Source organism: Gobius niger (assembly GCF_951799975.1).
Source record: "Gobius niger genome assembly, chromosome: 17".
NCBI classification, from domain to species: Eukaryota; Metazoa; Chordata; class Actinopteri; order Gobiiformes; family Gobiidae; genus Gobius; species Gobius niger.
The window spans coordinates 26,258,586-26,271,075 of NC_136868.1; the positions used below are offsets into that span (position 1 = coordinate 26,258,586).

The 12,490-nt window shown below is 43.8% G+C and overlaps 1 protein-coding gene across 1 annotated transcript; it reads left to right on the top strand.

The window, feature by feature from the left end:
• Positions 1 to 3,715: 3,715 nt before the first annotated feature.
• ttc22 (tetratricopeptide repeat domain 22) lies at positions 3,716 to 12,269 on the top strand (the record flags this gene model as incomplete). Its single annotated transcript, XM_079575154.1, has 8 exons — positions 3,716 to 3,978; positions 4,367 to 4,667; positions 6,910 to 6,965; positions 7,039 to 7,154; positions 7,588 to 7,706; positions 8,913 to 9,074; positions 9,193 to 9,345; positions 11,721 to 12,269. 8 exons carry the CDS (start codon positions 3,716 to 3,718, stop codon positions 12,267 to 12,269), a joined length of 1,719 nt encoding a protein of 572 aa, XP_079431280.1.
• Positions 12,270 to 12,490: the final 221 nt, after the last annotated feature.

Consider the following 12,490-nt stretch of genomic DNA (forward strand, 5'->3'; position numbering starts at 1 on the left):
AAGACATTGTTAATCCTATGGGATTACTGTTCGGACACATCATGTAGCTGATGGCAGGTCTTTCCCTGATGCTGAGTTCGTCCTCGGGTTAGATGTGCGATGAATGTACTTGGAGTAATGCAAAATGACAGATGTGTTACTTTCATTAAACACACTCAGTAAAACTCAATGTGTCCCCAGGTCCTGGACCTCGGGATCAGTACAGAAAGGTCTCTTCTGCTGCCACCTCAGACATGAGCATCTCTGCATTTCTATGTCGGCCCACAAGCACACTTTCATTTTCAAAACCTCAACTCCAATGTTAAGAAGCTGCATAAGAATAATGGTCTTGTGTATTGGGGGCACTGTACAGTCTGGGCACATATACAGTCACTGACCTAATGGTCTGGCCACAGCAGCAGGGCTCTATATTAAACATTTACCACAAGACATAAAACATTTGCTTATCAACTGCAGTCTTATTGCATTTGTTTTGCTGTTGTTGTTTTTGTATTGAATATTACAGAACAGAAACACATACATACCCTTGTGTTGTACAACATATTCTGTTCCTTCACATCCCATTAGTGGGGTAAATGTTCTTTAAGTAAATCAGTCCTGCACTCATTGTCATTAAGTGTCATTTAGTATAGTTTTTATATTGTGTTTTGTTGATGAGTGCGCTGTCCTGATCAAATAAATAAATAAAATAAAAATCAATCACTAGTCTTTTCATGATACACATATCGATGTTTGGCACTATTGGAAAATAAGCATTGATGTGACTACAATATGATATAGATAGATTTTCAACATTTCAATCAACCTGTAATATGAAAAACTGTACTGTAAGCATAAACAAACAATGTCTGTGTTGTATCTATATCAGCACACTCAGATCCACAATATCCACTTATAAAACACCACACAAGGCACTAAGGACAGCGAGTTCCTTTTAAGATTACATAACGTCTCAGACAGGCGGCTAATCAGTGACACTATTCAAAGTCTACACTAATTGGGTCCTCGTGTGTTCGTGTGACCTTTGGCATTTTGTATCTAATGTCAGTTCTCATGAGGGGCCCGGAGTCCCCCCACTGTGCTCCTGTCACTCCGGCCTTCAGTGCGAAACATCTTGTTCGCTTCCTCTCCTTATTCTTGATCCATTGCTTGCAACCAAAATAGCTATTCAGCAGCCACGCAGAGTTCAGACCTGCTTCCGAGATGTCCACCATAGCAACGGGCAGCGAGAAAAAGAAGCCTTTCAGTTTTCTGCACACCCACAACAGAAAACAAACGCCACCCACTGGGAGATGGGTCTTTTGGCCTTTGAGGCAAACAGGGATTATATAATGAATCAAATCACAGACTCACATCATATCTTTAGAGCAACAGGCGAGTTCTTGTGAGTTCTTGTGAGTTCTTGCGAGTTCTTGCGAGTTCTTGCGAGTTCTTGCGAGTTCTTGCGAGTTCTTGCGAGTTCTTGTTAGTTCTTGTTAGTTCTTGCGAGTTCTTGCGAGTTCTTGCGAGTTCTTGCGAGTTCTTGCGAGTTCCTGTGAGTTCTTGTGAGTTCTTGTGAGTTTCTGTAAGTTCTTGTGAGTTCTTGCGAGTTCTTGCGAGTTCTTGCGAGTTCTTGTGAGTTCTTGCGAGTTCTTGCGAGTTCCTGTGAGTTCTTGTGAGTTCTTGTGAGTTTCTGTAAGTTCTTGTGAGTTCTTGCGAGTTCTTGCGAGTTCTTGCGAGTTCTTGCGAGTTCTTGCGAGTTCTTGCGAGTTCTTGCGAGTTCTTGCGAGTTCTTGCGAGTTCTTGTGAGTTCTTGTGAGTGAGCTTCATACCATTGATACTCTTCTCATCTGGAGTCATCTGGAGTTTTCCGGCGTTTTGAGCGGCAGGAGCTCAAATGATCAAGCCGGTGGGTGCTTTGAATACACACTCCCATAGCTGGAACGGTGGCTGAAGGGTTAGCGCTTTTCGCCGAGCAGCAAAAAGGTCCCGGGTTTGATTCCCAGAGCGTTTGCGTCTTGCAGTGTGGAGTTTGCGTGTTTCTCATTCCGTGTGTGGATGGGTTTCCTCCGGGTGCTCCGGTTTCCCCTGTCAACCAAAAACATGCGCAATAGGTGAATCCTCCGGCCAGGTGATTGTGACCATTAGCCTGGCTCAACCACCTTTCCTTATGGGGCAAAGGATAGGTGAAATTTCCCTATATGGGGACAATAAAGTAAACCTTAACCTGAACAATACAATCAATGAAAAGCATCGTTGTGTCAAGAAAAGCGCCATAAAAATTGATGGATTTACATAATACATTATTTCTTATTATCTTATAAATGCCTTTATTGACACTTGTTATGTCCATTTCAAATTCATAGTGACAGTTTGACAAATTAAGCATCCAGATTTGCAAATTGTGATCCTTAAAGGTGCATTATGCAACTTTTTATCTTGGAAAAAAGTTGATATTTGTGCGTGACCTTGTAGTGACCCAGCGGCTGTATGAGTGGTCAGCATGGTGCTTTCCATCACAGTGGTCTCTATGATGGTCCAGGATCAATTGTTCCTCTCAGCAGAAGGATTGAGAGTAAAGACGCCATGCTAATCAAACATGCAGCTGCTGGGTCACTACAAGGTCAAAGATGCACAAACATCGTGCTTACTTAGGGCTCCTGCGATGGGTCGGGGGCGTCCCGTCCCTGTGCGTTGAGCCGACCAGATGAACCAGTTGTTTCCAGCGCTGGCGGTCTCGTGCCAGCTGCTCTGCATCCTCCACAGTAACTCCATGTTGTTGGAGGTCGCCCGCCATGACGTCGAGCCATCGAGGGCGGGGTTTGCCTCGTGGTCGTCTCCAGCCTGCAGCCCTCGGGTCGAACTGGAGAATGGCTCTCGTCGGATGGTCAGGAGGAAAGCGGGAGGCTCTGGGCTGGCACGTGCAGTCTAAGCACTTCATTGGAAACCCGCTGGGGCCACCTGATGTTCTCCATGGTTCTGAGAGCCCTGCAATCAAAGCCATCCATTCTTGCAGCCAGAGTCTTGTTGAAGGGCCAAGTCTCCGAGTCATAAAGCAGGTGCACAAATATCACCTGTTTTTTTTTACATAAAAAGATGCATAATGCACCTTTGGAAAAATAAAAGGGAAATTGATCCCATACAACAACCCTGGAGTTACATTATTTTTTTATTTTATTTTAATTTATTTTTTTCAAACCAGTTTCAACGATTTTATTCTTGCAGACTTCAATTCTGAATCAGAGCGATACTAAAACCACACGTACACTTTTTCCATTCACCCAGTTTGAATAAGTATGTGACTTTTACTTAAATGCAGCCTCTGCTCTCTCTGGTCCTCCCCAGGCTAAAACCGCAGTATGCAATGTCGCAATAAGCACAAGGCACGTTCATGTTTGCAGTTACTCAGCTTGAATGGTCACATTCTTTTCATGGCTGACACCGGCGACTCGAGATCTCTCGTAGTCAACAACTACTAACTAATTCTCATTTTACAAATCTACACTTGTCACGATGTTTGAAAACACAACTTGTAAGCAGAGCCCTTCTTTATCTGTTGATCAGTTCTTAAACGCTATGTCCCTCACGTCTCTATAGTCACCCATAGTCCCTCCCAGTAACCTGTCCAACCAGTCCAAGATGGGGCGGCCACTTTGGGCTGGTGCTGTCGGAGTTTTCTGCTATGATTAGGCATGAGTGCTGTTGAACTGTAAGCCAAACATTAAAGAAAGCTGCCATGGAAACCAACAGCTCAGAGGACATCGAGTCTCTGATAGAGGACATGGACTACATCCCGGGACATTTCCACCTGGACCTCCATTTGAACTGCGATCCCGGGGGGCCTGCGAAGCTGAGGCACAGGGACACGTACCTCAAGCAGGAGATTTTGAGAGGGGAGTTGGAGGCGGAGGTGGGATATCTCCAATACGCAGTACGGAATTTGCTGGGGCTGCTGGCGTTTCATCTCGACCAGCTGGACTCGGCAGAGGAGATGTTCAGGTAAGGACTTTAGGCATAAGGACAGAATCAAGTTCAAAAGGCAGCTTTTTTGTAGTAGTAGTGGACTGTATTATTTTGTGCTCCTTCAATATATTGTAAAAGCTGATATTTCTCTACTATACACTAGTTATAGACTCATTTAAAAGACTAATTATACTCTTTTTTATCATATTAATATGTATTATTTGGTACTGTGAATGATCATTATCGCAATATAACACACTGTACATTCATATCACAAGACACCACAATGTATTGCAGTTACTAAGGTATTCCAACTGGCAACTTTAATCGTTTTGTTGAATTAGCTTTACCTTAAAAACCATCAACTCACTATGAAAGCTCTAACAAACAGACCTGTTTGACACATGCGCTCGGCCTCTTCCAGGGGCGTCTGTAAGGAGGACCCCGGGAACCTGAACGCGTGGGCCAACCTGGGCTACGTGTATGACCGCCTGGGCCGTGAGCTGGATGCGGGGGAGTGCGTGGAGCAGGTGTCTTCTCTGATGGGGCTGGACGGAGGGGAGCTGAGCCAGGCGGAGTCCCGGCTCCTGGCGGCACGCTGTTTGGCCGAGCAGGCCTACGTGCACCCCTACGACGTGGAGCTGGACAGTGAGGAGGAGCAGAGAGAGCGGCTGACCACCGCGCTCAGCCTCTACAACCGCGCGCTGGACTATGGCGGGCAGCTGGTGAGATACATGTGCTCACGTTACAAGTTTATGTCGAAAGCCACACTGCGGAACATTCCAGTTTCGTTTGTGTTTCCACCAATAGAAGCACCTGCAATGAAATGAAGGCTTGAATTTAACTCTAACTATTGATTGGGTGAAATACGAGTTTGTTCAACTCATAGGTCTACTTTACCCATTCATTCACCATTTTAGTATTTTTAGATTTGGATAAAGCCGATCTGGAGAAAATGTGCTCCGTTAAAGTGAAGTTAAAGGGATATTTCAGGATTTTTGACATAGGGCCTCATTTACTACTTATCCAGAGTGTTGTTGATTTCTGGAAAAAAAAAAAAATGTTAATTCATGCAGTCCTTATATATTTGAAGAGTTTAGTGGTGCTAGGCCAGTGCTAGGCTAGTGCATGTCTATGGTAACAAGTATACTGTGCAGCTCTATTGATCTTTCGAAAGCCTTTGATACAGTGGATCATGCTGTTCTGGAACAGACTTTTTGAAAGTGGACTTTCAGTTCATGCTATAAATGGGTTCAGATATTACCTCTCAGGAAGAACTCAAACTGTATAAATAGATGGCTCTTCATCAAGTCAGCTTTCTACGAGCCGAGGAGCCCACAGGGATCAGTTTTGGGACCCCTGCTTTTCATCCTTTATATCAATTACTTAAGTTTTAATGCAAATGCGATTTTTCATTTCTATGCAGATGATACAGTAATGTGCTGTGCTGCCCCCACTTGACTGCAAGCGATTCAACAGTTACAAATTGCTTTTGACACTGTTCAAGCAAATGTCATAAGCTAAAGAGCTTACCTTAAATTCGGATAAAACTAAATGTATGCTGTTTTCAAAATCCAAAACACTCCCTTCAAATCTTCCTCAGATTTCCACCCTTCATGGCTCATTTATTGAAAGCGTAGATCGGTATAAGTGCCTGGGCTTGTGGATTGAGAGCTCTCTCTCATTCATGTTTCACATTCAACAGCTGACTAAAAAACTGAGAATGAAATTAGGATTATTTTTTCGAATTCTGGCCAGAAATTCTGGCCAGAAAAAAGCTTGTGGAAGCTACTTTCATGTCGGTGTTGGACTATGGTGACGTGGTCTACATGAGTGCTTCTGCTCAGAGTCGGAGAGCTCTGGATATTGTTTATCATGGAGCCTTACGGTTCATCACTGGCCTTGGAGCACTCACGCACCAACACGAGCTGTACACTCGTATTGGCTGGACATCTCTGGCCACCCTAAGGCTTAGGCACTTCCACTTAATCATTTATAAATGCATTCTTGGTCAGCTCCCTTCGTATCTGCAGAGGTACGCCGTACAAAGGGATGCTTACAATCTTTGCTCACAAGATGCTCTTTTATTATCAGTACCAAGGGTCAGCTCCGAGTTTGGAAAGAAGGCCTTTCAGTTTTCTGCTCCAACTGCAGGACACTTTGCAGAATGTTTTGAAGTTGAAGAAACTGATCTCGGTAGAGTCTTTTAAGAGAATTTTGATGATTAATGACTTAGAAACTTCAAATTGATTTTGACCCTGGTTTTGGACATTGACTGTATGTTAAATGTGTTTCTGATAGGATCGCTAACCTTTATTATGAATGTGATACGTGTGTTTATAGTCTGAAATTTTGGGCCTGGACACTCTTGAAAAAGAGATTCTTTATCTGAGTGAGTCTCAATCTGACCATAGCACAGTGCAAATCACTTATAACACCAGACTAGATATAAATGTCTGTGTTGACTGAATAATTTTAGCAATAACACCATTTTGCCTTAAACCTTATATTCGAGCAGCATCAGCTTCCTGGTTGTAAGCTACGCAGCGGCGGAGTGATCTGCTAGCTTACCGAATCTAGTAGTTTGTTTACCTGCACTCGGCATTACTACACGTGGAATTCACAAAGGAGCTTTCTACAAATCAGATATGGCAACATTTGGAGGACTACCCCATGATTTGAAGAGGTTTTTAATGCAGGCTACTAGTTACCATAGACATGCACTAGCCTAGCACTAGCCTAGCACCACTAAACTCTTCAAACATAAGGACTGCATGAATTTAAATATATATCTAAGTATATATAAAGTAGATATAAGTATATATCTCCAGAAATCAACAACACTCTGGAAAACTAGGAAATGAGGCCCTATGTCAAAACTCGTGAAATATCCCTTTAAATAAATGTCATTTTCAATCCCATATGAAGTGAAGGCAGGCACTTACAGATTTGTTCTGTTGCCTTTAGCTCTCATTGGAGGAAAAGAGAAGCTGGTATTTCAAAATGGCCACCATCTACGTCAGGTACAACAGAAAGCCCAATGCACTACTCCGTCTGAAATGTCCTTTGCTCACGTGAATTGCTCTTTGCGCACAGGTTGGACGACATAGTGAAGACCAAAGTGGACTGTGAGTACTCCAGACTGTCCCACTACAACAAAGGACTGAAGCTCCTCAAAGAGACACTGGAGTCAGACCGGCCACAGCACAAGGGTAAATCATCTATAAACATCCAATGGTGCAGTTATTCGGCTTTCCATGTAGATCGTCCCTTTACAACAATGTGTTTGTGAAGCAGATCGCCTGACGTGTTCAGTTTAATGAACACAAAGCCCTGTCCTCATAATTCAGCGTCACCGTGGAGCCACTGACATCAAGTGTGTCGCGCCCAAACAGAACGCCAAAAATAACACTGTGGAGAGAATACAATAATACAAATTCAGTTATATCACACCTTTAGAGATAGCCAAGATGTTTTGCATTGCATTTTCATTCTCTCCCATGATTATTACAGCTACTACAGCCCCGGGACTAGATGATAGAAGTCCCTCTGAACACAACCAATAACCCACTCACGTACTGCATACAAAGGCAGGCGGGTTAAATGTCTTCAGATTATGAGGCAACTTTTTTTTTTATCCCTTAGCTCTTGCCTGGTGTTACATCGGCGTTTTGCTGGAGAGGAAGGACGAGTTTGTCACTGTGCCGATGTCTGTGCACGACTGTGGCTACTCGGCTACTGACCCTCTCTCCTGCTACGCAACAGTAAGTGGACTAGGGCTGAAACAACTAATCGATTAATCGCCAACTAATCGATTATTGAAATAGTTGTCAACTATTTTACTAATCGATTAATCGTTTTCTAGTAAACACAGACTTAAAAAGAGCAAAAAATACATTACATTTGTTTTGTTTTTTGATGGAAACCTACTTTATTTTACAAGTTAGGCTCTTTAGTGTTTTGTACATTGAACATTTCATTAATATCTGTCTGTGTCTCATCCAGTCATGAAGCAGAATTGGCACTAAGAGCCTCCAAAAACACTCACTTTAAGTTTACTCCATCAACATGTCCTCAAGTGATGCCACTTTAGCTTTATGTGATTAAAAAAAATGAAAAAAATACCATTTTCATACACCATTCACAGCTAAGCGGTTAATCGATTAATCGTAAAAATATTCGCTAGATTAATCGATTACCAAAATAATCGTTAGTGGCAGCCCTAAAGTGGACATTTCCAGTATGCATGGTTTAAATGGTTTAATTCAGCACATTAAACCCTCCAGTAGAGAGACAAACGAAATGATTGTGTGCGTTCAGCGCTGTGTTGTCATGGAACCCAGAGGAACTCTCTTTGCAGGTAAAGCTAGTTAGACCAGTAGTGCGTATGTAGACCTTATATGTTAAAGGAGTGGAGGGTATTGTGCAAAATCAAAGTTTAACCACATCACAAAGTCATTTCTATGTTACCAGAAGTTGTGAATTGTTTAACCAGGGCCGTGCCTGCACTTAAGAAGAGACTGATGTATGTATGTGTTGCAGTTGTATCATTCTGTCTTAAACTCATGGACTCAAACACACCAGAGTAGGACTGGATTGGTTTTCTGGCAGCTCTAATGCATAATCAATAAGTTCCCCCAGTCTGCTCATCCAAACAGTGTTACTTTCTTTGTTAAAAATGTCTTTGAGGAATTGCAACAACAAGTTTAAGGATGAAAATATCAGGGTTCACTTCTGCTGTCCTCTGCTGGCCATCTATCATAATTTAACCAAGTATTAATTTCTTTTTTTAAAGCTTGTTAAATATGCCTAATCTGGTTTTAATCATTTGGTTCGGATGACAGCAAAGCAGACTCCCCTTTCCCTTTTTAATATGAATGTTGTAAAACGGAAAACAGGTTTAGCTCTGGGTGATTTAAGTCAGTCATCAGTTCTGCTCATTGTCCGTCTGTGTGTGCCGCTGTGCGCAGGCAATCAACCTGGCGAGTAGCGACGCCTTCATCCTGAACATGTTAGCCAAAGTGTTCTTCCAGCTGGGCAAACACGAGATGGCCACAGGGATCTGCAACATGGCTCTGAGCGTACTGCCGGACCCTGAGCTCAACTGGCAGGCCTACTGTACCCGCGCAAAGGTAACATAGGCCAATACTTACACACACAAGAGTCACAAACCTCCGTCTTTAAGTTAAATGTTGCTGTTAGTAAGTGTGTGTGCTAGTTTTGTGAACATAATGGCCCATGTTCCTGTAGATTCATGTGATTGTGTATGTGAGAGACCTGGAGAAGGCTAAAAGTGGTGAAGGAGGACTCCCATACCGACAGAACCTGACTGAGGCGCGCAAAGACCTGGACAAAGTCATGAGTGTGCGCCCCTGTCTGAGGACCCACCTGGAGATGGCACAGGTAACGCAATCTGCTCAAAAGTGACAATTATTTAGCTGCTCTGTAGAGATTAGAAGAAAGATCTAATAATATCTATGCTCCATCCTGTACAACAAAAACTGTTGTTTGTGGAGGTAATTTTAGCTTGGTTCAAACATGTAATACATCTTTACTCGTGCTTTTGTTACACTGTTTGTCAGCTCAAATAACACATAGCAGAGTTGACAGTGGTGAGAAAGTGTGTCATTACAAGGAAGTTGTCGGTTAAAATCCTGACTGACACTTGGGCTACTTGTCTTCGGTTGCTGTCTGAAAATCACCAACATACAGTGTACAGGAAATGTGTTCACTTACACTTTATCACATTTTTATTCCACTGATCGTCCTTGAGAAGCTTCTACAAACTGGCCAGAGTCCACCTCAACTAAATGAAATGGATTGAACTTGATTTGGAGAGGCACACCTCTCTATAAGGTCCCACAGCTGACAGAGCATGTCAGAGCAGAGACTAAGCCCTGAAGTCAAAGGAACTGTCTGTAGACTCAAGGACAGGTTTGTATTGAGACACAGATCTGAGGAAGGGGACAGAAAAATTGTTGCAACGTTGAAGGTCCCAAAGAGCACAGTGAAATCCATGATTCGTAATGCAAGAAGAGGTTCAGAGCCACCAGGACTTCTCCTAGAGCTGGCCGTCCGTCCAAACTGAGCCATCAGGGGAGAAGGGCCTTGGTCAGGGAGGTCACAGAGAACTCGATGGTCTCTCTGTCAGAGCTCCAGCGCTATTCAGAGGAAATGAGAACCTACAGACAGACACCATCTCTGCAGCATAAAGGCCTGATTGGTGGAGTGCTGCAGAGATGGCCTCAATCCAAATCAATATACACACAATATAATCACAAAGTAAAAAAAGGGTTTTAGAATGTTTTAAATGTTATAAAAAATTAAACTGCGTTCCACTAAGCAGACCTTTTTGGTAGAGATGGTTGTCAGGTATAGTTGAGACTTTCCTCCAAAAGAAAACTATACCAGTGGTTGTTTGTTGTAACCCTGATTTATGACCTTATAAGACGTCTGCAAAAAGCGCCCCCCAAGCTCCCATTGAGGGTTTTGTAAATGTAGTCGATCCAGTACGTGTGTCTGATCAACTGCAATGATGTTTCCAAAACTGAAACGCAAAAAAAATGCATCAGGAACTTGCAAAATCAGACCCCCATGCAATTTATGCCTGATAACATGAGTCATGGGATGGCACTGTGGCATAAACCATCACATACACGCACGGCCAGAGGAACAGGTTCACACTATTATTCTGGTGAGCCCTGCCACACCTGTGGTGAAGCTGAATGCGAAATGGTGCCAAATGCTCTCCAAACGTGTGCTATGACGCATCATCTCGCCTCTGACCACACCAGCACCCACAGCACTACGTACCAGTACTACTTACCTCCTCCTGTGTGCGTCCTCTGGATGTACGCACACCCCGAATACATTTCTTACATTTCTTACATCTAGTGCATAAAATGTACCATCTTCCTTTTTCTTCCCTGGTATCATCAGTTTAGTGTTCTCAAGGTTTATCTTTAAACCCCGGTTTCCGATTGAGACTTTCCAGCCGAAAGTGACTTGGCCATCAGCACTAGACCGTCCGCATAAAGCAGTACTGTCCCTCCTCACACTATTTCTTTGATGAGCCTTAAAGTACGCAGGCATGATTGAAAACTTGAGGAAATAGGCATGTCACTTTAAAACCCCATATATGCCTACTTACATCTCACATAAAGAACTTGTGTGGTTCTTTACTGGCCCAAAGTGGTTTGTGATTCTGCATGACTTAAAGGGGGGGTATTATGCAAAATCGACTTTTTCAAGCTTTACATGTTATTCTGTCATTCCCTCATTAAAAACATGGCTGAAGTGTTGCCTTGGCACATTCACGTATTTTTGAGTAATCTGTAAAAACTCTGATGGCGGCCATTTTAGGGATAGGTTTGCCTGAGTCCTCCTAGGAACGCCCCCACCTCCTGGAGACGCCTCCGAGCTTTCGTCACCAGCCGAGTAACCAACCACTGCTCCTCAGCAGAACCCCCTCCCCACTGATGCCACAGACAGCGTGTGGAGGGGGCATGTCGGAAAGGCTCAGAGGTTCTTAAAGAGACAGAGGCCTATGTCAAGATGTTCACTGCAGCCATTTTGAGAGAGACATTTTATACAAGGCAGTTATTCTAATTTACTGCATTTACAGACCAGCAGAAGGTTTGTCATCATTGTAGTGTGATATAGACTGGTGCTGTGTGATTGAAAAAGCATAATACCCCCTCTTTAAGAATCGCTGCTTTAAAGCATGTTGTAAATGTCTATATCTAAATACACCAATATAACCAATGTGCTCCTGACAGGTTTACTACTACATGGGAGTGGACGCCCTGCAGGAGAGCCTACTGGTGGATGAAGCCGCTGTGAACAACGCACTGGTCAGCCTCTCCCAAGCCTTACAGTTCCAACACGCCGACACTCTCCCGGACCTCCACATCCTCAGGGGGCGCTGTCTGTCACTGAAGGGCGAGGAACAAAATGCCGTGGACTGCTTCAAATGCGCACTAGAGCTGGAACGGCCCGGCAGCAGGGACACCGCGGCTCTACACTGCCTCCTACAGGCGCTGCTCGCACTGTTCATGCAAACCAACCTGGATCAGAGCCAAGAGCCCTGTCCCGCCATCTGCCAGTTGGAAACGTTGGTGAAGAAGGCGGAGGAGAGGTATTCCAAAGATGAGGTGAAGGCGGAGTTGAAGCAGCTGTACAGGACTCACCCGGAGGAGGTGGCGGAGCTGGCCCGGGCCCTGATCCGCACCGGCCGTTTGGGGCTGGTGAGGAGGCTGCTGGAGACTGTGGTGCCCAAGCAAAAGCCCAAAAAGAAGCCGATGATGAGGACGTACTCTCTGACGTGAATGTAAATAAAAAATGTGCATTGTAAGACCAGAGACAGTATTTTCTAGATGTTTGCCTCAAAGCCTTCCGCCTCAGTGTCGCTGGACTGTAAATCACCAACTGCACGATGTTTTGCCAAGTTCTATATTTTCCGAATTGGTGTGTGGATTAAGAATATTAAAATATGTGTTGTCCTTGAGAAGGAGTCAGACCCTACTTTTGAAGCAACTCTAAAAAATAC